This window comes from Saccostrea echinata, unplaced genomic scaffold (assembly GCF_033153115.1).
Source record: "Saccostrea echinata isolate AGI-Se365-2 ecotype Australia unplaced genomic scaffold, CSIRO_AGI_Sech_v1 ptg000030l, whole genome shotgun sequence".
NCBI classification, from domain to species: Eukaryota; Metazoa; Mollusca; class Bivalvia; order Ostreida; family Ostreidae; genus Saccostrea; species Saccostrea echinata.
The window spans coordinates 26811389-26834550 of record NW_026889779.1 but is presented as its reverse complement, the minus strand read 5'-3'; the positions used below and the strand labels follow the sequence as shown (position 1 = coordinate 26834550).

At 32.6% G+C, this 23162-nt stretch overlaps 2 protein-coding genes and 1 long non-coding RNA gene across 3 annotated transcripts; 1 reads left to right on the top strand and 2 right to left on the bottom strand.

Annotated features, from left to right (window-relative positions):
• The first annotated feature begins 386 nt into the window (after positions 1–386).
• LOC133196994 (myb/SANT-like DNA-binding domain-containing protein 3) lies at positions 387–2615 on the top strand. The gene is made up of 4 exons (XM_061332836.1): positions 387–589; positions 1694–1761; positions 2006–2164; positions 2299–2615. Exons 1-4 carry the CDS (start codon positions 387–389, stop codon positions 2613–2615), a joined length of 747 nt encoding a protein of 248 aa, XP_061188820.1.
• LOC133196639 (putative nuclease HARBI1) lies at positions 2204–7553 on the bottom strand. The gene is made up of 5 exons (XM_061332502.1): positions 7121–7553; positions 6617–6729; positions 5080–5191; positions 4176–4549; positions 2204–2463 (listed from the first exon to the last, which is right to left on the bottom strand). The coding sequence occupies exons 1-4, from the start codon at positions 7545–7547 to the stop codon at positions 4176–4178; spliced, it is 1026 nt and encodes a 341-aa protein (XP_061188486.1). The 5' UTR covers positions 7548–7553; the 3' UTR covers positions 2204–2463.
• Positions 7554–13377: 5824 nt separating this feature from the next.
• Positions 13378–15998, bottom strand: LOC133196638 (uncharacterized). The gene is made up of 4 exons (XR_009722389.1): positions 15960–15998; positions 15425–15473; positions 14869–14936; positions 13378–14002 (listed from the first exon to the last, which is right to left on the bottom strand). It is a non-coding gene; the product is annotated as an uncharacterized LOC133196638 (long non-coding RNA).
• Positions 15999–23162: the final 7164 nt, after the last annotated feature.

The following is a 23162-nucleotide window of genomic DNA, read 5'->3' as shown; positions in this document are numbered from 1 at the left end:
AAGCTCTTCTGGCTCCGGGGCCATAAAACTTCGCCAGCTCACTTTTGAGATCAATCTAAAAATCTCAGATTCCGGGCTTAACTTAGATCGTCTCACTTTTAGTGTGCCATAAAGGGAGACTGAGCTCATTTTAAATTTTCTCACTTGAGACAGAAACTGAGACCAAAACCAAGCAGGATATTAAATGAATTGTGGGATATTGTTTACATGTGACAATGTCACGCCCACCCCACTAGGTATTGCGCAATCTTTTTAAAAAATAAAAGTATTATCAAACTTTTCTTTGTTTTTTGTTTTCTTTTCATAAGAATTTAATTGTTACGTCATTTTGACCATTCTGACGTAATTTACGTTACCTCCAGCGTCCGTTCTTGCAAAACGTAAATATGGCTGAGGAGGACATATCATTTTTACTTACGAAAAACGCTGAAAGCAGTAATGAACCCTTTTGGTCAAAATTGGAAAAGGAAATCCTCATTGAGGAAGCGTCAAAGCGGGGCGATGTCCTAGACGGGAAGTTTAAAGGGGCTCAGTCCGGTAAAGCGGAGAAAAACAGGGCTTGGGAAGAGATCACGGCTGCAGTGAATGCGTAAGTTTATAATTAATTTTAATTAAAAAAAATGTTTATAAAAAAAAAATGCATGAACACGTTTTTCTTCTCGAAGACACATGATTTATCGTAGATATTTTTACTGTCCATGCAGAAACCCGTGTTATATAAGAACTTACGAATAACATTAATTACAGGCTATAACCAGGGACCTATATACTAATATAGGTCCCTGCTATAACAATTAATTTTAGCTATTTTTAACGTATTGCATATCTTCATTCTTTGTTTTTGAAACTGCCCTCTAGAAGTATCTTTTTTAATTTGTTTAAAAGTAATTCATGTATATTAAACAACTTTTTAGACTAATATCATGCTAATGTAAAGAAGAAAACTCCCCCCCCCCCCCAAAAAAAAAAAAAAAGCATAATTACTTTAAATTTGCAAGTACTCATTTTGCACGAAATTTCGGAAACAAATTTTTACATAATATATCTCTTTTATAGATTCAATAGCGAATAAATCTCAATTGTATCAGTCTTACAACAAAACGTTTCAGCTTTGTACGTTTGAATTTCTTGGTTTTTCCCTAAATATATATATAGCTGTTATGTTTATAAATTGCGTCACATGTATCCAAGTCGGTGTCTTATTTATTCGCTACCCTTACATATTTGTACTAATGACATTTAGGCTATTTGAAACTAACAGAACCTAGTTTTACGAAAAAACTTAAGATTTTTAATGCTAAAATGGTTCTAATATTTTTAAAAGGAATATAAAAAGGTATTTTTGTGCAAGCAATTTTAAACAGAAACATTAATTTTGCACAATTTTAAAATAAACTTGAGTTTTTGGTCTTTGTCATAAGTTCTTTTGTAAAAAGGGTCTCTGTCTCAAGTAAAAAGGGAAATAAAAACAGAGAAATTTAATGTGATTTATATTTTAATTTATACACATGTACATAAAGAAATATAATTATGTATTGGTTAATTCCATTTAAACTCAAGTGTGCCAAATCCTTATCATTCTCTGCAACAATTTTACATACATTTTTATTCAAAATTTCCAGAAAGATGATTAAGCTCAAAAATATGTACAATAATTAATTGTCAATTTATTGTGGAAATTTAATCTTTATAGCAAGGGAGTCTTTAAAAAAAGGACAGTGAAACAGACCAAGAAGCAATGGTCTAATTTGAAACAAAGAGGTAATTTAATTAGTTAAAATTTTAAAAGATATCTTACACAGTTTTAAGATATTGCTACCTCATTCAAGTTTTAAGAATGCATGGTTATATAAATGTAATAATTAAAAATTCAATAATTATGTTTATAATCCTTCTATATGTTCATTTAATGATTAATATTAATTATATTCTATTATATGCTTAATATTCAATTTCAAAAACAGTCTTAAAACTATTTTGATCAATCTATGATATTTTTGAACAGCAAAGAAAATAAACAGTGCTGGCAGATACCCAGCAACAGGAGGAGGTCCAAAGCCCCCATCACCTTCACCTATGGATGAAGCAATGTTGTCCTTCCTTTCAGGAAGACCCTCATTAGAGGGTATAGATGGAGGATTTGACACTCCAGCCACTGAAACAGGTAAAAAAAAATGTTCCAAGATGCATTTAGTACCTATCTGAAAATTTAAAATAAGACAAACTCCAAGTAATATTCATTAATGTTTGAATGACTGTAATTTATTTGAGGAAATATATATTTTGATTTTATTTCAGTTGAGCAGCCAGTTCTGCAGAGTGAACCAGGGCCCTCAAAACCTGTCTGTTCAACTCTGGGTGCAGTGAATGGCTCCTGTCTCCCTTCCACAAGTTTGACAGCTGGATCAGGAAAGAAGAAAAGGACAAGGGACACAGACACCATCCATCTGGAAGTCCTTGAGGCTGAGAAAGAGAAAATAAAATTAGAAATGGATTATATTAAGCTGAAGATGCAGAAAGTTTCATCAGAAATAGAGTTGATAGAATTAAAAAAGAACACTCTTAAATCATGCAATTTCTCCCTACCTTCATTATCACAGTTTTCTGAATTCTAGTCTCAAGATTTTTACAAGCAGATTACAAATTATTTTACATAGAATATTATTATACCCCCTGCAAATAGATTTTTTTTGGGGGGGGGGGGGGTAGGAATCACCATGTCCGTCTGTCTGTCCAAGTGATCATGTCTGTAACTTTGTAATGGAGGTACACAAGAGGCTCATAACTGGTATAAAAAGATTGCTTGTGACTTGTTGGTGTGTTATGACTTTGACCCAGGTCATTTGATCAAGTTCAAGGTCACTTTTAGAAAAATGTATAAATTCCTGTCCTTACCATATCATGTAATGGAGAACATTAGAAGCTCATACTTAGTACAATTCTCTTTTCTGCTTGAACTTTCAGTAAGGTGTGACATTCTCGGCCATACATAATTAGCGTTTCTCAAATGGTGACCTAGATTCTCATTGGTTAAGAAATTAATAACATTAGCAACTTTAGATTGTTGTTGACAAATGATGAGATGACATAAGCCACACCTCTTTACTGTAAGAAACGATGTCATTAGTTCCTTGCGTCACTCGTTGAAATTTGTTCCATTTTTATCCCATGTGTATTAATGAATGAAAAGCTGTGTAAATTTCAGTATCGATGAGCTAATCTGGCAACCAATGAGAATCTAGGTCACTATTTGAGAGATGCTAAGTATGTATATCCGAGAACCTCACGCCTTACTGAAAGTTCAAGCAAAAATTGTATAATCACAAAGATTGCTTTACTTGAGGGTAGGTATGGAACTTAACCCAAGATTATTCCAGCATCTTCAGTTACAACACTGACATGACAAAAATTATCATCATAAATATCCCCCAACTTCATGGCATTCAAATGAATTTTTTTTGTGCCCCTTTAAAAAAGGTTTGTTACAAAACCATACAGCATAGGATGCTTTAAGAATAATTATAAGACTTATGACTAACATGGCCTTGCTTTCTGAAAGATTTTTTTTCCTGTATTGATCAAATTTTACAAAATGCATGTTTTAAACATGCATTTTGCAAAATTTGATTCCCAATTTCAACTCCATAGTAGCTATTTTTTGTTTGTGGGTATATGTACATATCTATGCAAAATATTCATGAGAAAATACATAAGAATATTTATATTTCTTATTAATGCTTTAGCATTGATTGCACATATGTGAATATGACAGCAAAAATTTGATGCTCTTATCAGTGTATATTACAGTGCATATGTATTTGCCATTAAGTTGGCTATTTCTGTAGAAAGAGATGTCTGTATTATTTATGTTCCAGAAAAAATATAAATACCTTCAAATTGATTCAGATGCTACTCTTTTGTATTTAAATTTAAAATCGCAATCCAAATAATCACCTCCATGCACCCACAGAGTCTGCATATAGCTCTCTCCTCCAAAAAGGGAGGAGATCATACATTTTGGCCATGATTTGCAATTTACTCAAATTAAGGGATGCAGTAACACACCTTTACAATCATCAAATTTTAAGTTAAATATTGCTGTTGGAAAATCATATTCACTGCAAATAGTACATTGTTTAATTGCAAATACTAGAAGTGCCAATTTATGGTTATACCTAAAAATAATTGTGGGCAATGTGATCCCGTACTGTCTTGCCATCAGCACCCATGGCACCAGGATCCACCCAGTCCTCTTCTTCCTCCAACAGAGGGTTCTGTATAATATCGCCCCGAATAATTCCAATGTTGTGCAGGACGCAACAGGCAACAACTGCAACACATGCCCTCTCAGGTGTAAGTCGAAGTTCAGTATGTAGACAGGAAAATCGACGTTTTAAGATCCCAAAAGTTTGTTCAATAAGAACACGTGTCCTGCAGTGTGCATTGTTATAGCGCTGCATAAAATCTGCTGCAGGATTCAGGTATGGGGTCATCAGGTAGGTCTTTAAGGCATATCCTGAATCCCCCAAAAGAAGACCTTGAATGTGTCCTTAAACAAATACATAAAGGAGTTTTAAAATTATAGAGTACATTGTGTCATATTTGTCTTGAAATTGTTCTGCTACTCCAAAAAAAAAAATACAATTTAGTAATTGGTTATCAAGAGGTCCAACACAATCTCTTCATTTAGCAATATATATAGCTTGAGTTACTAAGTATGCTATTCAAAATAGCATGATGAAGCTATTCCAATATGGTTTTTCACATCTAACAGTTTAATATGCTTTGTTTAAAATAACAAATAGAAAAATAGAAAAAAGTTGCAAGGTTTGTGAATACTCATATGGATTATTATATTTTCATGATTTTTACATGCAGAACTGTGAGTTCAAAGTTGAAACTTTTCACATTGCTCCAAAGTGCGACTTTTTTCACATACTGAAAAAAATGAACTTTAAAGAAAAAAATATTCTAAAATTTCTAAATCAAGCAATTTTGAATTGCTATCAAGCTATTTAGCTAAACCAAGAGATTGTGCTAGATTTGCTTTATGGACAAAATGATAACAAACTATCCTACCATTCTCAAACTCTCTGCAGATAGCAGATTCTCTAAAGATTCTAGAATCATGCACAGATCCTGGCCATTTGGCTACAACATTTGTAATTAGGAACTTTGGTCCGCATATCATCTGAAATTAAATGATCAATTCATTATAATGAATGGACTGTTCAATAAAAAATATATGACCCTATAATATTGTTCATTAATAATCTTTAAATTGTGTAAAAAAAAAAAAAAAAAAAAAAATGGGTAAGACATAACCATGATAACATATATTGCTAAGAGTTTTCCATTAAAAAGGAAATTAGAGTATCAAATATTGATATTAAATAAATATTTATATTTGTAGAATATGAAAAAGCAGGCAAATAGCAACTTTCCAAATAGTCATGTTACTATTTTCAATTTTACAAACATAATTCATCTATCAATAGCAAACAAAGACAATAATAACCTAATGTTATTTATATCTCAGATGTATGGTGGCATATTTCTGCCCCCCCCCCCCCCCCCCTTGTCAGATAATTTTGTCAAATCTTTTTGTTGTCTTGTCAGTTAATTATGTCGACTTGTCAGATCTTTTTGTTAACTTGTCACTTATTCACCATGTTCATATGTTTAGAAATTCAATATGAAAATGTGTCCATGCCCAGTTTAGGCCATCACTTGACAATTTAACATATTTTTCTGACAAGTCCACATAAATATCTGACAAGTCAACATAAAGATCTGACAAGTTAATATATTATCTGACAAGTCAACATAAAGATCTGACAAGTTAATATATTATCTGACAAGTCGACATAATTTTCTGACAAGTCAACATAATATTCTACTAGTCAACTTCATTATCTGACAAGTTGACATAACATCTGATAAGCCAACTTGTCAGAAAATTATGTAAACTTGTCAGATAATGATATCGACTTGTCAGAAAAATATATTTACTTGTCAGAAAATTATGTCAACTTGTCAGATATTATGATGACAAGTATAGACCTGTATGTCAGCTAGTACGTGGCTTTAAAATGTTGTAATATAACAAAATACCAAGTTTCTGGTCTTGGTGTTTTTTATCTGACAAATTGACATAAATATCTGACAAGTCAACATATACATCTGACAAGTTGACACAAACATCTGACAAGTTGACGTAAACATCTGACAAGTTGACGTAAACATCTGACTAGTGATGACAGAAATATGCCACAATTTTGATGGTAAAAAATATATTTTAAGGTTTTGCATTAAGTGAAGTGGAGGAGGATTGATCCCTGTATGCACGTATGGTCAGACTTGAACTGACACTCTTTCCATGCACATACTGAAAGTGACTAATACCACAGAGATGTTAAGGACATACCTCTGTAGCAGATATATATATAGTGACTGGGGAAAATTAAGATGACTTGATTCAGTGGGGAAAAAAATTAAAATCTAATATTTAAACAGGTTACATCAGAACAATATTTATTTAATTATTAAAATGCACCTCAACAGGATGCCACTTCCTCAAGTTGTTATTTTTTTTAAAATCACATTTCTAAATTACCTGAACATTTAGCGAATGAAAACCTTTTCTGTTAATGAAGTCTCCTTCATTCTCACTGGGTGCCTTGATTTTAATCTGCGTCCCGTCAACACAGCCAACAACATTTGGAAATCCTTTAAAAATATTGTGCTCAAATAAAACAAATACCCCAATTTCACATTTTTCTTCTTTCTTGTTTCTTTCTTTACAACACGGTCACTGACACATGTTCATTTTGTTTGTAAACAAAGGGGAGGTAAATCGTGAATATTTACGTGTTACCTTAGATGTTTAGATAACTGCCATATAGTATCACTTATACATAGAACAAAGCAAAGTTTAACAATGACCGATATATATTGTATGAAAATATATATTTTTATTTTGGAATACATTATAAATTTATGGACTTCATTCTAAATAGTCGATATTATACTGTAGAAACATGTACATAGGAACGAATTACCCCGTAACCGTATTATTGACTGACAAAATGAAAGTAGAAAAGTTGCGTATCAAACCAACCTGCAATATCGAAAAACTTTTTCTTGAAAGTTGAGGTGTCTGCAGGGAAACGAATGTATGTACCGACCATGTTCGCCAACAAGCGACAAACATAGCGAGCAGCGCGTCCAGTCGTTGATTTGGCAATGCCCAAGGATTCTCCCACAAGGATGTAAAAAGAACCCGTGGCAAGGAACCTCAGTGCTGCAAGAACCTGTAATAAAGGGGGGAGCGCCAGGTTCCTCTCTGTTGGATGGTTAAGGTCGTTGTATAACATGCCGACAAGGAATAAAATGGTCTCCGGTCGAAAGCGAAAGCGAGAAAATACCTCCTCCTCCTCCATATCCTCCAAAGGGTTCGACCGATCACGGAAAACTCGTGGTTTAGGTGCCTTCCTCCTTTGCTGTATGATTTTATAAAGGTTCAATCTTGCCCCATAAGACGCCATATTGAAAGTGAGCAAAAATCTTCGAAGTTAGACACATTTATACTTGTCTTAAATTTTGAGCTCAAAAGTGAGACCAAACTAAGAAAGTGAGACTGAGACTGAGACAGGAATTTTTTATGGCACACCTAACTTGAGACTGAGACCAAAATCTGAGACCGTCTCAAATTCTGATCTCAAAAGTGAGCTGGCTAAGTTTTATGGCCCCGGAGCCTGGTCTCTGACCAGTAGAGCTAAAAAGTAGTAATTGTTCCTTCGCCAAGCGCTCGGCACTTTGAAGTGAAAGTTGCGGGTCCTTCGGATGAGACCTAAAAAACCGAGGCCCCGTGTCACAGTAGGCATTGGCACAATAAAGAACCCTCAATGCTCAATGGCCCTGAGTGCCGAGTAAAGATCTAAATTTTAAGCCCTTCACCGGTATAGGTGTAGTGACATGATTGAAAAATTCTCGAATGGGGCGTAAAACAACATACAATCAATCAATAAACACCCGCATTCGGAATGTTTGGGGCATATTCATACACGTATTGCAAACTTAACTAGTTTCTAATTGTAACGGAGATCTTTACAGATGTTCTCCAACCCCAACGCCCCTTTTCCCTTTGGGCCACATTCCTTATATGCTTCAACAAATAGAGGTCGTCCGCGTGGCGCAGTGGTAAGGACTTCTGCTCTAGATCTAGAGTTGCGGAGTAAGGACTTGATCCTTACGTCGCGGGTTCGAATCCCACTGTGGTACGTGGAGACCGGTCCTTCGGATGAGACCGTATAAACCGACGTCCCGTGTCGCAGTAGGTGCTGGCACGAAAAAGATCCCTCACTGCCCAATGGCCCTGAGTGCCGAGTATAGATCAAAATTTGCAGCTCTCCACCGGCAAGTGGTGGTGTCTACATATGAGTGACAAATTCTCGAGAGGGACGTTAAACAACAATTAACAAACAAACAATTAATATAGTTGGAAAAGACTTTCTTGAACTTGTTCAAGAACTGTTGCTTCCACAAAGATATTATACCGGTTGGTATTTTTTAATAACCACAATTTTCATACAAAATATTACTCTTACTATGACTGTTATATTTTCCGTTTCATGTACATGTATTATTTTATTGTTAGATGAATATACATGTATACATGGTGTAATTAATTTATTTGATTTAACTTGAAGTATTGTTTCCTGTATGAATCTAAATCTACGCTGCATCCTTTAATCCCAACTTTGAACGAAATCTTCAAAAACGATTCATCAAACTATGTCTAATTTGCATTTGTTTGGTACTCGACAGTGACGGAATGTTGACCAAGTTAAATCCACATTACGGTTAATTGAAATAAACTTTTTTCAACTGAAATGCGAAAATAACAAACAGTATTCATGCTCAAAGTCCAATTAAATAATGCAAATTGTGAATGAACAAACAAGGATCTCGGAAAACATCAGAGAGGAGATCAGGTATCATGAGGAGTAGGCATCATCTTTTTTATTGGTCACCTCCGCCATGTATCCTTCGTTGTAATCGGATAAACTGAAAATGCGTTCACAATTCAGTAAGAAAATAATGAACTAACAATTTATATGAAAGACATCAGTAAACATTCGAGCTAACAACATAATATATTTGCTAGCAAAATCATTGCATTGGCCACATAATTTGCGAAATGTTAGCTTTTAAACGGAATTGTTGATACCATTGTGTCATCAACTTAATCGTCAGCAGTCTGCCTCATTTTAGATATTGTTCGTACGAAAACATGCTTTTGCTCATCGAATCCACTGACGAAATAAACCCTATATGCAGGGGGAAAAATGATATATTGCTACATAAATAAGGGAAGTTGATGAAAGAAGAGTTGGAGTCATCACGTTTATTATAAACATTAAACTTTGGTTTTAGTTTACAATCAATATCTTTTTGAAGTAGAACATCCAAACATGTAATTTGACAGACTATTAGGTGTCTTTTATTGAGTTTAATGGGACATAACAAATCAATGTTTGAATGATTATTGCCAAAACGTCATCAATATATCAAATTGTTAAACTAGAGGTCACAGCAAGAGACTTTTTTACACAAGATCACAAACATGAGAACAAGTGTCGCATGTTCTTTTAAAGTATAATTATGTAAATTGTGAAGATATCAAACATTGATAAATCTCATAAATCTGTAAACAAAACGAAACATATAGATGTATTGACAAATGTGCAATGATGAGGACATAGCCCTATTAGTATCTACTTACAAAATGATTTTGACAAATATGATGTAATATAGTAGTCTAACTAAACACCTCCATCACAAAAGAGCGCACGTTTTGTTCAGAAAGACTTTCTATGCGTTGCTGAAAGATTGAACTTAAGTGTTCTGATTTTCTAAGAATAATTTATTGAATGCTTGAATACCAATTTTTTTTTTCTGAGTTAAGAATGTTTTAAGTACTTAGGTGCAATTTTTATGAAAAAACTTGCACAAGTTTTCTGAATCTAAGCCCAGGTTAATCTGCATTTATCTTACTCTTGGACAAATGCTTTACCAAAGTTTTCTCAACAGGAAGAGCAAAGTTTATTTTGCCTTTTTTTCAGTCTAGGATAAGGCGTAAAAGTGCTAGTAAAGTCATTTTTTCATTTACCTGATCATGACAAAGAGTACACGACAGGTACGGTTTTACCGGTGGACAGAGTATGTTCATTCCTCCATGGCACCTTATCCCACCTCAGTTTTCACTTTTCAGAGGCCCATGTTTGCTCTGCTCATAATTTGTATTGTTTAAATTGGATTTTGGGTATGATTTCTGTTCGTTTTTTTCACATGTCATTGATGATACTTTAATTGATCTGTAGATATTTGAAAAGTTTTTCGCCATATCTAAATCAACAGAACAATGTTTTCAAGACTCAATTTTTTATAGATAATAGACAAGTTATAGACAATAGACAATATTTATTTTTTTCCAATCAAGGGCCCCCCAGAGAGGCATGAAAGATACATTAGTAGACAAAGGCAGTACATTATCAATAAGGAGATAAATTAAAAAAAAAAGTTAAAGTAAAATACATACATAGCAAGTTGTTGTGCTTTACAATGTCATATTAAATGATTAGAGAGGTAGTTTCCAAGTTGAAGTAAAACATTCATATTTTCACATGTAATGATCCAAAAATATTTTTGAGAACTATCTAAGCTATTAAAACTTTTATTATGTTTCTGTGCTTCATTTATAAGTTTGGTTCTTTTTTCTTTGTAAAAACGACAATCTATGGTAAAATGTATTTCATTTTCCACTATATTCAAATTACATTTTTCACATATTCTTTTATCTCTTTAAATGCGTGTCTACGAGAAAACTATGCAGAATGCTATGAAAGCAAGTTTTTCAAAATTTCTTGAAACTTTGCATACAAGGTGAGATCAAGGTCACTTACTTACTGAGTAAGTTTGGTGACGTCATTTGATTTGTTACCATGGATACAGGGAGAATTAGTTTATCGTCAGCCTATTTCTATACCCAGTAGGGAAAAATAACACCTTTTGTACATATTCTGTTTGTGTATAAAAAAATTCCATAATATCTTCATAACTACTGGATTTAAGGAATTAAAACCTTTGAAAAAAATATTTACTGAATTTTTTTCCACATACCTTTTTGAATGTGAAGAGCTACGAGTGCAAAAAGGTCACGATAATTGTAAGAAATAAAGATATTTGAATAGTCTGCAGAAAAACAGCTATAAAATTCCAAGAAACGCTTCCATTGATTTCATATTTTTAAAAAGTGATTGTTTTTAAATATATTATTTAGTATTAATGGGATTTTGGTTGCAAATTTAAATTAATGGAGTTTTCACTCTTGTAAGTGCAGAACTGCAAGTGCAAAAAGGTCACAATAATTCTAAGGGATATTCTGTAGAAAAAACAGGCATAGAATTTCAAGAGACACTTCAGTGATTATATTTTTTTTATCAAGAAGTATTTGTTTTAAGATATTTAAGTAAAAATAACAGGCAATTTGGTGGCACATTTGAATTAGTTGATTTTTTCACCTTAGCAAAATTACACTATATCTGGGTAGAAAAGGCATACTGGACTACTGGAGTGATTACATTTTGAACATTAAATCATTTCAGGCACATGACCTTCAATCTTCATGACTGAAATTAGCTTATATTTATCCAGAATGTCACAAAGATGCATGATTTGAATATTTGTTTAACCAGAAGTCTTTTTCGAGACTGTAGCTCTACTGGTTTGTACTTCTAACAAAGGAAGAGATAAGTAGCAGTTGGACTTGAAACTTTGCAACAGAAATAAATAGAATAATGATCCTTGATTTGGTCTCTTTTCATGGAAATCTGACTAAAACTAAAGGGGGAGTAGATTTTAAAAGAATTTTACAGAAATTTCTATTTTAGTAACCATAGCAACACCGTTCATCAAAATCAAAATCCGATAAAAAAAATTATGTATCTCAGTGTACTTTACTTGTGTGCCAAGTAATATTGAAATCAGACCAAAACTGTAGGAGGAGTAGCTTTTGTTGACGGACAGACAGACGACCAACCCCTTACTATCGCATAAGGTCTTCTGGTCTCTAACCAGTAGAGCTAAAAATCATGAGTTTTTGACAAGCCTTAATGTATTATAGCAATGAACTGGCTATACATGTAGCTATGGGGCTCATTTTACAGGATCCCTTAGCATGAAAATGCACATTGCAAAAACTGCAAATACATAAAATTGCAAGTTTAACAGAGAGAGTGTTCAAAAGTGTGAACACATCAGTAAATAAAATCCACTTTTTCACAGTGTTGCCCAAATTTCATACAGTTCTTCATTGCAAAAGTTGTTTTTAAACATGCAAAACATTTTATACAAATGCTGATTTTGTTTGCCCTAAAATTATACAAATGAATGAACAGAACAAAGTTTATGTCTTTTTTAATACCATAAAGTCATAAAAACACAACTAGTATTTAAATGAAATATTTGACAATGCTCAACTAAATTCCTTCAACTGCATTTGAAAAATACCAAATGTATCATGTACATGTTACTTTTACATAGAAAATTTAAAGACAGCAACATTATAAAAAATTTTATTACTAAGATGATCTCTAATTTTAAATTGTCAAAAAAAAATAAAAAAAAAAATTAAAAACTCATTTGAAGCTACTACACTGAAATAAAGCAAAATAATAATATTTGAATTAATATAACAAATAATGGCTATGCTGTTCTTAACAAGATGATTTTTATTGATATATCATTTGTATTCCTTTGAATAACTTTGATCCCCTGTTATGGCCCTCCTATTCTCGGGGGGGGGGGGGGGGTCATGATTTGAACAAAATTTGAGTCTACATTACCTGAGGGTGCTTCCATTTAAATATGACTAATTATGGCTTTGCTGTTCTTGAGAAGAAGATTTTAAAAGGCTTTTTCCTATGTATTCCTATGTAAAACTTTGATCGCCCATTGTGGCCCCACCCTACCCCTGGGGGGAGGGGGGGTCATGACTGGAACAAACTTGAATCTTCACTACCTGAGGATGCACCCATATAAAAATGACCAATCATGGCTTTGCTGTTCTTGAGAAGAAGATTTTTACAAATTTTTCCTACGTACATGTATTATATGCAAAACTTTGATCGACCATTCTGGCCCCACCCTACTCCCGGGGGTCATGATTGGAACAAATTTGAACCTACACTACTTGAGGATGCTTCCTTTTAAATATGATCAATCATGGCTTTGCTGTTTCCGAGAAGAAGATTTTTAAAGGCTTTTTCCTATGTATTCCTAAGTAAAACTTTGATCACCCATTGTGGCCCCACCCTACCCCCGGAAGTCATGATTTAAACAAACTTGGATCTACACTACCTGAGGATGCTTCCATATAAGTTTCATATTTTCAAGCACAGTGGTTCTTGACAAGTTTTTAGGTGATGCCATCAATTTTTCACAAATTCATGATTATCTCCCCTTGGAAGAAGGTGTGGCCCTTCATTTGAACAAACTTGAATTCCCTTTACCCAAGGATACTTTGTGGCAAGTTTGGTTGAAATTAGCACAGTGGTTCTTGAGAAGAAGATGAAAATGTGAAAAGTTTACAACCATGACGACAGACAATGGACATATTTCGATCATAAAAAGCTCACTTGAGCCTTCGGCTCAGGTGAGCTAAACTAAAGTTTCATCCTTTTCCTTTGGAATGCCGTCGACAGCTTGAAGCATCACTTCTGTACCTTGGCATGGTGCAACAGGCCCTATTGCTAAATGTACTGACATATGTAAAATATTCCTGAACAGTATTGCAAATAGTCCAATTTCTGAGATACTTGACACTTTAAGGGAGGGTAATCTCCATTTGACAGGATATGCTTTGCATGATTGAACAATTTATGCTGAGATCTTTCATCTTTTGACCAATTTAGATGCACTGATGATATGAATTCAAAATCTGTAAAAGCAATGACAAATTGATGTTTGAATTAAAGTTCATAATTGATATTGCAATAATTATGATAATCAAAGAAGACATTTTAGTACAGTAAATTTTCATTTATACCCAAAAGCAAAAGAGCATGTATTTTGATGTTCTAAATGACATTGGGAATTAGGGAATAATTTCAATTTTACAACAAAGGGACCTTGGCAATGCTAGCCTGAATCACCTTTATTTCCTATTTTGTAAGATATCCAAATGCCTTAAATGGCTAATTGAGTTTAATGCAAACCTGCAAATGATCCAAATATAAAACAAGCTAATTCAGAGAATTGTGGCCCCCACTTATGGAAAAAAATGAGGATGGAAGAACTGGACAAAAAAAAAAACATGCAGATGGAAAAAGAAAAAGGTCAACCTTAACCTTTCAGCTTTTGGCCTTAAAGTCAATTGGTGTCTTTTTTTATTAAAGAAATAAATTCAAGACCTCAAAGAGAACCAAAGTTATCACCAGGACATTATTTATTGCAAGATATGAATTTTTCAACTAAACCTTTTAACTATGAAATCAAAGGGGATTTCTTTAAGTCATTGGGAATTATGATATAAAATTTAACAGAAAAAGCTCAAGGGAAACTAAAGTTATTATTTGAATTTTTTTTGTATTGTAGGAATTTCCAACCTTGACCTTTTGACCTCAAATCAATAGGGGTCTTCGGCTGTAAGGAGTTGTGATATGAAATGATATTGCAAAAGCTCAAAGGCTTTAAGAGATATTGTTCCCAAATTAAAGTGTTATAGTACATACATGTATAGAGAGAATGACCAATGGACAGACCAATAAACATTTATTGGGGGGTTGGGGGGTTGGCGGCTGTTACCTGCAGGTATTAGGTCATATGTTTTCTGTTATGTCCATGACTTCCTCCATTTTCCTCCACTCTTTGCTCTGTAAAATAATTGAAAAAAGCCATGAAGTATATATACCCTTATACATTACAGTTAATGCTAAAAATGCTAATGCTGAAACAATTTGAATGAATCATAATTAAATAATTTTAAAGCTCAAAACTTGAACTATATGGACTGGACTTTTCAGTTTATCAGTCACATATTCAGGCATCTTCACCATTTGCACCTATCTTGACGTAAATTGTTCTTTGTGACTTTGTTTATCAATAATGTGAATGAGCAGTTACATGTATATTATCATGATTATAGTAACTTGTATGTATACATTATAAAATGTTAACCACATGTACAAACTCTGGTTCATGTCATTGAACTGATGATAACAATGTCCACTTAGTTATATTTTTCAGTGTGGAAATGAAACATATTTGTTAATTTTATTTTTTGAGATATTAAACATTGACATTATCTTTATCATTATGTAGTACCTTAAAAATATTATATTATATTACAGTAAGTGATCACCTGTTTGGTTTGATTCAATTGTTGCCTTGTCAATAGGAACACATTTCTGCTAAAGAATAAACATTAATTTTAATATTAACTATACAATACTTAATAATCCTCATAGTTACATGAATACTTATAACCAGTTATGTACACATAAAATGAAACAGAAATCACACTTGAGATTTTATTTTTAGAACTAATTCAAAATAATATGCAATTGAAATTTTATTTCCAAACAGGATTGGATCATTTACATGTGAAATCTATCAATATTATGAAACTATTGAGTGTAAAATCCATTCATCAACATTTACTGTAGAATCCTTAATATATCTGAGTACTAAATATACTCGAATGAGAACAAGAATTAACAAGTGGACTGCTGCTCAAGAGTTTTCACTTTTTACATGTATTTCAGCTATAACATAATAAAAGCAGGTAATTTTGCTTCATAAGTGAAACTTGATGTATAAGCTACTGAGTAAATTTTAGAAATAATTTGATAAAACTTTTACATATAATTATAAACACACAGTATATGTATATGTACCTTTAAGCTCTTCCTTCAGCTTTACTTCCATACTGATTTTTTAATGTGTGTTTCTATACATCTTTTCCATATACCTGTAACAATTAGGAATCAAATTAGTTGATAGATATAAATCATTATAGATTGGACATGTAAGTTGTATAAACTTGATATCAATAGGTTTTCACAAACTATAAAGACAAAGTCAGTAAATATTTCCAATTATGATATCACTTTGTGATATTATATTTACATGTATAGGGTTGTCCTTAAGACCTGTGGGACTGGGGAATTTCTTCACCTATAATGACATAATTCCCCAATTACTCTGGTATTGCTCTCTCAACCCTCACTAAGGGGAGGAACCCCCAACATGCTTTTTTTTTTTTTAAAAATCTGTTTCATTTCTTATTGACAACCCAAATATCATGTACAGTGTCTCTCTGAAAACTTTAAGGTCAGAAATTAAGTTAATTTCAATGGTTTAGCAAAATTCCTTAAGTTTTTAAACTGCATAATGTTCTTACCAGTTCCAACAGGCAAAACCTCATTCAGCTTGACCCTCTCGGTTAACGGGTTTGCATAATAGCGTCTCCCCTATCAGGTATGGGTGACAACATGTTCTTTTTTTCCTTTTCCAGTGTAGACCAAGTATATTTCTGTGTTTGACACATACATGTACATGTAGGTATGTTTACAGAAATTAGACTGTCCAAGTCCCATAACAGCTGCATGGTTCAAGATGGTTAACGATAAGAAGCGTTTCAGGGACAGAAATGTCTTCTGTGCTACATTTAAAATACCTTGTATATTCAGCTGAATCTATTTTACAATCTTTCAACAAAGCTAGAGATCTTTTATCATAATATTGTCCTCAAATCAACACTTCATCTTTTCGTCTGCCATTAAGACATCACACTTTTAATTCCTTTAAATAAGGAGAGTTCCACTAAGGGAGATAATTTTTCTAATAGTTTCAGCCAACTTCAATCTATTTTTAAATTAGCATAATGCCATTTGCAACCAAATTCCTTTTAACTATATATTGATTTTGAAGGATTTTTGCAATTAAACTGATATTTATAATGTTTTAAGCGTTTCTTGGGTTTTTACAGCATTCTAAAGATATTGGTATTTTAAACACATTGATTTAATCTAATTTTAGACCCCACTTTTACAGAATCAGTGTTGATAGAAGGAATTAAATAAAATATTTCTAGTTAGAGCACTTCCTTTAAATTTATTTAATATGTAACATTTGAATAAAAGTGCATTTTTTCCTGCAATTTTTTTCTCTTAATCTATGGGTGTTTTTCAAAATATTTTCATAAAATGTGCTAAAAATAGAATATAGGGCTATAATAGGGATCCCCAAAGGTACCTGACAGTTTTGATACTGGGATTTATTAGAGGACACATGATGCTAATCAGAAACAATAAAATCAGTCAAAATGATCACAATGCCTTTCATAATAAAATTTGGATTTTGCATGGTTTTCTCGTAGACACGCATTTAATATGTTATATAAACAGAAACCTAAACTGATTTGAACAAAATCAGATCACTGTGCTCTCCCAGAAATTGTCAGCGCACTGAGAATTTTCAGTTACAAAGTTTTTGGTGCAATAAATTATGAATTTACTGACAGAGTGCGTTTTGAGTCTGCGGAACTAGCATTTTTTAAACCCTGAAACAGGCAAAATGACATTTTACACATGCTTTACCCTAATCATTCAAATAGGTCAGAAATCTTTACCCTAGTCGTAAATTTGCGTTACCCTAATCTTGATCAAATTTTCTACCCTTAATTTGGCAATAACCAGCACAGATCATGCAAATTTTTTGCAATAGCTACGTATTTCTATTTAAAATAATTAAACTAAAACCATCCATTACACAATGTTAGCCTGTATAATGTGTAAACTGAGTGCAAAATAATCGAAGCGTATTTGCCTGTCGCCATCTTGGACTAGGGTAACGCACTTTACCCTAGTCCGTTTCTACACAGTGGATAATATCTTAATATAGACTATGATTGAGTAAATGTACAAAAAATTCAAACAATGCACACTATTTACTGAACATTATAGGTGTAAATACTTTGTATATGCAAGTCGCACGGGCCAGTCTGACGTAACGCTTATTTCATGATAACGTCAGAAATATGAATTTTAGATTTTTATCGCATGTTCATAGACGCACGCTATTTTTCTTTATTATGCCACAATGCCAAATGTTTGCAATAATATTTATGTATAGATTATAATTAATTTAAATTTTAAAATTCAAAACAATACACAATAATTTACGAGCGTCATCAATATTAACACTTCGTAAACACAGGATGCACAGCCCAGCCCGACGGCGCTATATTTATAGCAACGTCATGAATAGGAATATATCCTATTTTCATCAAATAACAGTGGTTTTCCACTTCTTGTAGTGTCTCCGAAATTTTACACACCGTTGAAAAATCGTATACACCAATTACAAATCACTAGACTAAATATTTTCCAATAAATTTAAGTTGTTTGAATAAATATTTTGTTTTTGACGACGTTTCAACCATATTAACCATAATTGTATGATTGGACGCTGTCCCGTTCGGATGGCCGACGCCGCTTTTTCTGTCAATTTTTGAAATATACTTCTTGCGGTTTTCACTTAATATTTTCATTGTCTATTTAGTAAGCGATACTAAAGGTATCAGAAAATGGCGATAACCGCTTTATTTGCGATATATCAAATTAATTTTTATTCAGCTTTGACTCGTTTTAAAAAGAAAATAATCATTTCAATCAGATCACTTTATTTAAAAGTTCATGGCATTTTAACCCTGGTCCGTGCGAACTATTGGCGACCTTTAATGACCGAGATTTTTACAAAAATATTAAGTTCAAACAATAAAAACCAAACTATTCTGACTTGGATTTTCATAACTAATATTTTGGTATACAATAAGCATACATGTATGTTGAACCATTCATTTTGACAAAAACGCCATTGTCCACGAACTTTTTGGACAACTCTCGTATATATATATATATATATATATATATATATATATATATATATATATATATATCTATACTTATAAATTAATAAATTTTGCAAATAAACTCCGAAACGGATGCACCAGAGTTTTTACTTACTCCTTTAAGAATACACTAGATACAATATGATGTCCGTAAACTATATTTAGATTTCACTCGCATTGTAAGTATCGTACATTAAATTAAAAGTCTACTTTTATTTTCTATAAAGAGCCATGAAATAGCAAAAACGTGAGTATGGTGGCGTTTCCGGTTGGCGGATCTAAGTTTCTGGCAATTTTCAATTAAACTGACAACAAGCAATCGTTTATTTATTTCATAAAACGTCATCACTGAATTATTCAATCAAAACTTGATTTAAAAGACATAAAAGAAATAAGTTGTGATAACCGATTAAAAAGGGAAATGTGCAAATTATTTTTGTCATTCACCGATCTTAATATTGACGGAAGCTTCTAGAACATCATATAGCATCGAGCCCGATGTTAAAAAGAAAAACGAGACGAACATAAAAAAAGCTTATGTGTGAATGGTCATTGAAATAATGGTAAATCGTTGATAACACTATAAGTTGTGAATATATTTATATATCGAAAGACTGTTACATATATGTAGTAGGTTTTCCTAATAAATTTATCGGTAAAATGCCTCACCGAGAGCTTCGTGGAGACGAACCTGAAGTACAATTTCTACTTCGTAATAAACTTGCTTACATGAAAAGAGAAAATTAATGAATAAGACATTGTTCAAATACAATTAAAGCTGTAAAATTTTGTGCTTTAATCAATACATTTCAGTTTTTTTTTTCTGAATACAGTCTTTTGTATCAAATACTCGGCCTATTCATAGGGCGTTAAAAGCTAATTTTTACACAGGTACCTGCGTCTTGGATTATATATATGTATGTACCTTATTGATATGTAAAAAGAAAAAAGTAAAGTACATTTTTTACATATCAATAAGGTACATACATATACATAAACCAAGACCCAAGTACCTGTGAATTTTTACCCCCCCCCCCCCCCCAATCAGTTTATCAGTAAAATGTGAATATTCGCTGCTTTTATCCTTGACGGAAATGATATAAGAGCATCTGAAATACAATATCCATAACATCATGAACATAGTATAACAGGTTTCACAATAAACATCAATTAATGAAATTGTTATTTTTTCAAGTTTTTACGAAAGGGGGGGGGGGCACATGCGGGATTTTGAACAAAGTATTTCTTCCTGCTATAACCCTGTAGGCTGTCAGTAGAAATTAACTACAATATATTTTCTGTCGATAGTGGTATAAATTCAATTCCCTGCGCTTGCGCGGGATTTCATCTAGTATATATATATATATATATATATATATATTCTATTTCATCTTCATTCGTTAACAATTAACAGCGTTATAGATAGTAACAACCTTAGGCAATCAGATTTCAGCAAACGTGCTTGCGCGTATTTCTAGGTTTTTCACATATTTATCCTTATAGTGCCTTATAACTTATGCCAATGTCTAAAATTTCAAAGAATTATATTGAATAGTAAGAGAGATACAGTCTATTAAGTAATAGCCAATCAGATTTTAGCACACGTGCATGCAGGTCCTTGATTCAAAGAACTGCAAACGATAGTATTGTTCTTCCGCCTACCTCCAAGTCAATTTTCAAAAGTTAACACATTTGAATGATTTTTCATATACATATAGATATTTATATGGATTTGGGAAAACAAAGAGAGTTAACTCTATAATTTTGGTAAAAATTGTTTTTTTCACTATAGAAATACGCGGAAATCGGAAAATATTTTTAAAACGTTTCCCAAAAATTGAATCATTTCCTTTTTTACAGGTAATATATGAATTGTTATTTCACAAATTCATACCAAATCTTTTTTGTGTTTCACGTTGGGGAAATATGTTCACAGACAAAAAACATTAAAAATCGTCATTTTATAACAAATATCTAACGGGTTGGCAAATTTTAAAAAATGTACTTTATCAGGTCGAGGAAAGTATTTTCTGTGACGTCAGAATAAATTCACATGCTAAATGAGGCACCAAAATGACTGACAAACCAACCAATCGGCTAAATGAGTTGCATTATGGGTTACTACAAAAAATACTACATGTACGTTTCGAAAAGACCAGTTCTTCAAATCGCTCTCGGAAAGACATGATGCATTTATCCAAGCATTTTACACAGTTAAAACAATATGTACATCATTATCTACCAATTCCATGCTCACATTTTCATACAAATGTTTTACAATGGTAAAATTAGGGTTTTCTACACTCCACTGTACAAGTCCGTTTGTTTTCTTTTCCCATGCTGTACAATCAGTGAATATGAATTTCACGTGACTATTCCCTGGTCCAAAATGATCGACTCTGAGGTGTACTCACATATTGTCATTGTTTACTACGATATATATGCTACTCAATACACGTTCTATGATCAATGTACATGAGAATTAATCAGTGTTAATGTGTAATATTTTCATTTGCTATGTTTTTCTATTAAGCTTACTGTGAAATTGATTTGAATGTCATTTTCGTGTATACTCACGCATAGAAATATGCACGGAGAAACTCGCGCTAAAGTGACGTCACAATGAGCTACAGAGACATTTATGAAAATGTAACGATATAGGGCAGCGAATAATTCAAACACTGAGTGTATTTTTGAACATGTAAAATGTAAATATAGGGAATGTTTTTAAGTTTAGTGTGAATTATTGATGTATAAATCACACAGACTTGTCACGTAGGCATATTTCATGAAGCGCGCTAGCGCTTCATAAAAAATATAATGTAATGTAGTATAATGTAATGTAGTATAATGTAATGTAGTAACCCATAATGCAACTCATGTAAAATAAATGCCGTGCAGCAATAAATTTACTTTTTTTTTCCTTTTTATAAATGCATTAACTTTTAATTTCTAGTAAACAAATAATAAAGCAACAACGAATAACACCAGTAGCATGGCAAATTTACGAATATCATGCTATAAAAACTGGATTCTTATTTCAACGTATTATTTAACACGCAAAATTGACTTTGTTATTGTGAGCATGGGAAATCTTAATTAGTACCTAGCTAGTCTTCATATTTTTCACAAAAACATTAAAAATAATTTTTAGTTGACTTTCCCGCAGTCATTTGAAATCGCGTCCTAAATTTGCGTGACCCACGTGTTTGTAGTAAAATATAAACAAGTAGTAGACCATCATGCTTTTCGGCTCATTCACTGGATTGAACGATTCTTTGCTGTAAGCACCGCTGTGCGCAATGACAACAATATCCATATAAGGTAGATTCCTCGACCTAATTATCAATCTTATACTTTGAATTTTACATAATTTTAACATACGGAAAGATGTAATGGTCATTTCACCATTTTCGTGCATATTTCAAAATTTGGTGATGTTTTAAAGCCGGATTTCAATGAATAAAATTTTCTAACCCCCTTATGAAAAGAGTTGTAAAACAAGGAAAAAATAACTTTTTGATGCTAGTTTTAAAAGTATAAATCAATCACTAATGAAATCTTCTTTGCATTCAAAAAAGTTTTAATAGCCAAAATGCCATTTATACTGAATTAGATGGGGATAAAATGTAGGCATTTATAGTTTCAGCCAATCAAATTGCAGAACACGTGCATGCGCGTGTTACTGTATCAGGATTTTCTGTATATAACATATTGTAGAACCTAATGTTACATACATATATTTTAAATTTCAAAAGAAGTGGGCAAATGTTCGGTTGAATATGTTTGATTTAACTAAATATGCATCTGAATATAACCGTATGAATCAAATGATGCAAATATCGACTATTTCAAGGCCGTTTTCAATGATTTTGTTGTTTCTGAGTCTTCTCTTCATGAATTTGAAATGCGTTATCAGTGTAATTTATTCCAGTTGTTTAAAAAATAGAGAGACGACCTATGAATAACAAAATCTAAACGTTTTACATTTGGTTTCTTGGACAAAATTGACAGACCAAGTGTATAGGACTGTGGCTTTAAATAATGATTTTGACAGTCAAAGTGTATAGGACTGTGACTTGACTTGAAATAATGATTTAGATATCAAATAGGTATATTGTCTCGGGTAGCTACATGTACTACATTAGCTACATGGGTTTGCCCTGAATTCGAGTCACATCTAACA

Coding starts and splice junctions, on each gene's coding strand:
- LOC133196994 (XM_061332836.1), top strand. CDS start 387: ATGGCTGAGGAGGACATATCATTTTTACTTACGAAAAACGCTGAAAGC. Junction 590..1,693: donor ATCACGGCTGCAGTGAATGC/GTAAGTTTATAA, acceptor TAATCTTTATAG/CAAGGGAGTCTTTAAAAAAA. Junction 2,165..2,298: donor CACTCCAGCCACTGAAACAG/GTAAAAAAAAAT, acceptor ATTTTATTTCAG/TTGAGCAGCCAGTTCTGCAG.
- LOC133196639 (XM_061332502.1), bottom strand. CDS start 7,547: ATGGCGTCTTATGGGGCAAGATTGAACCTTTATAAAATCATACAGCAA. Junction 6,730..7,120: donor AAAGTTTTTCGATATTGCAG/GTTGGTTTGATA, acceptor ATATTTTTAAAG/GATTTCCAAATGTTGTTGGC. Junction 5,192..6,616: donor TTCATTCGCTAAATGTTCAG/GTAATTTAGAAA, acceptor ATTTAATTTCAG/ATGATATGCGGACCAAAGTT.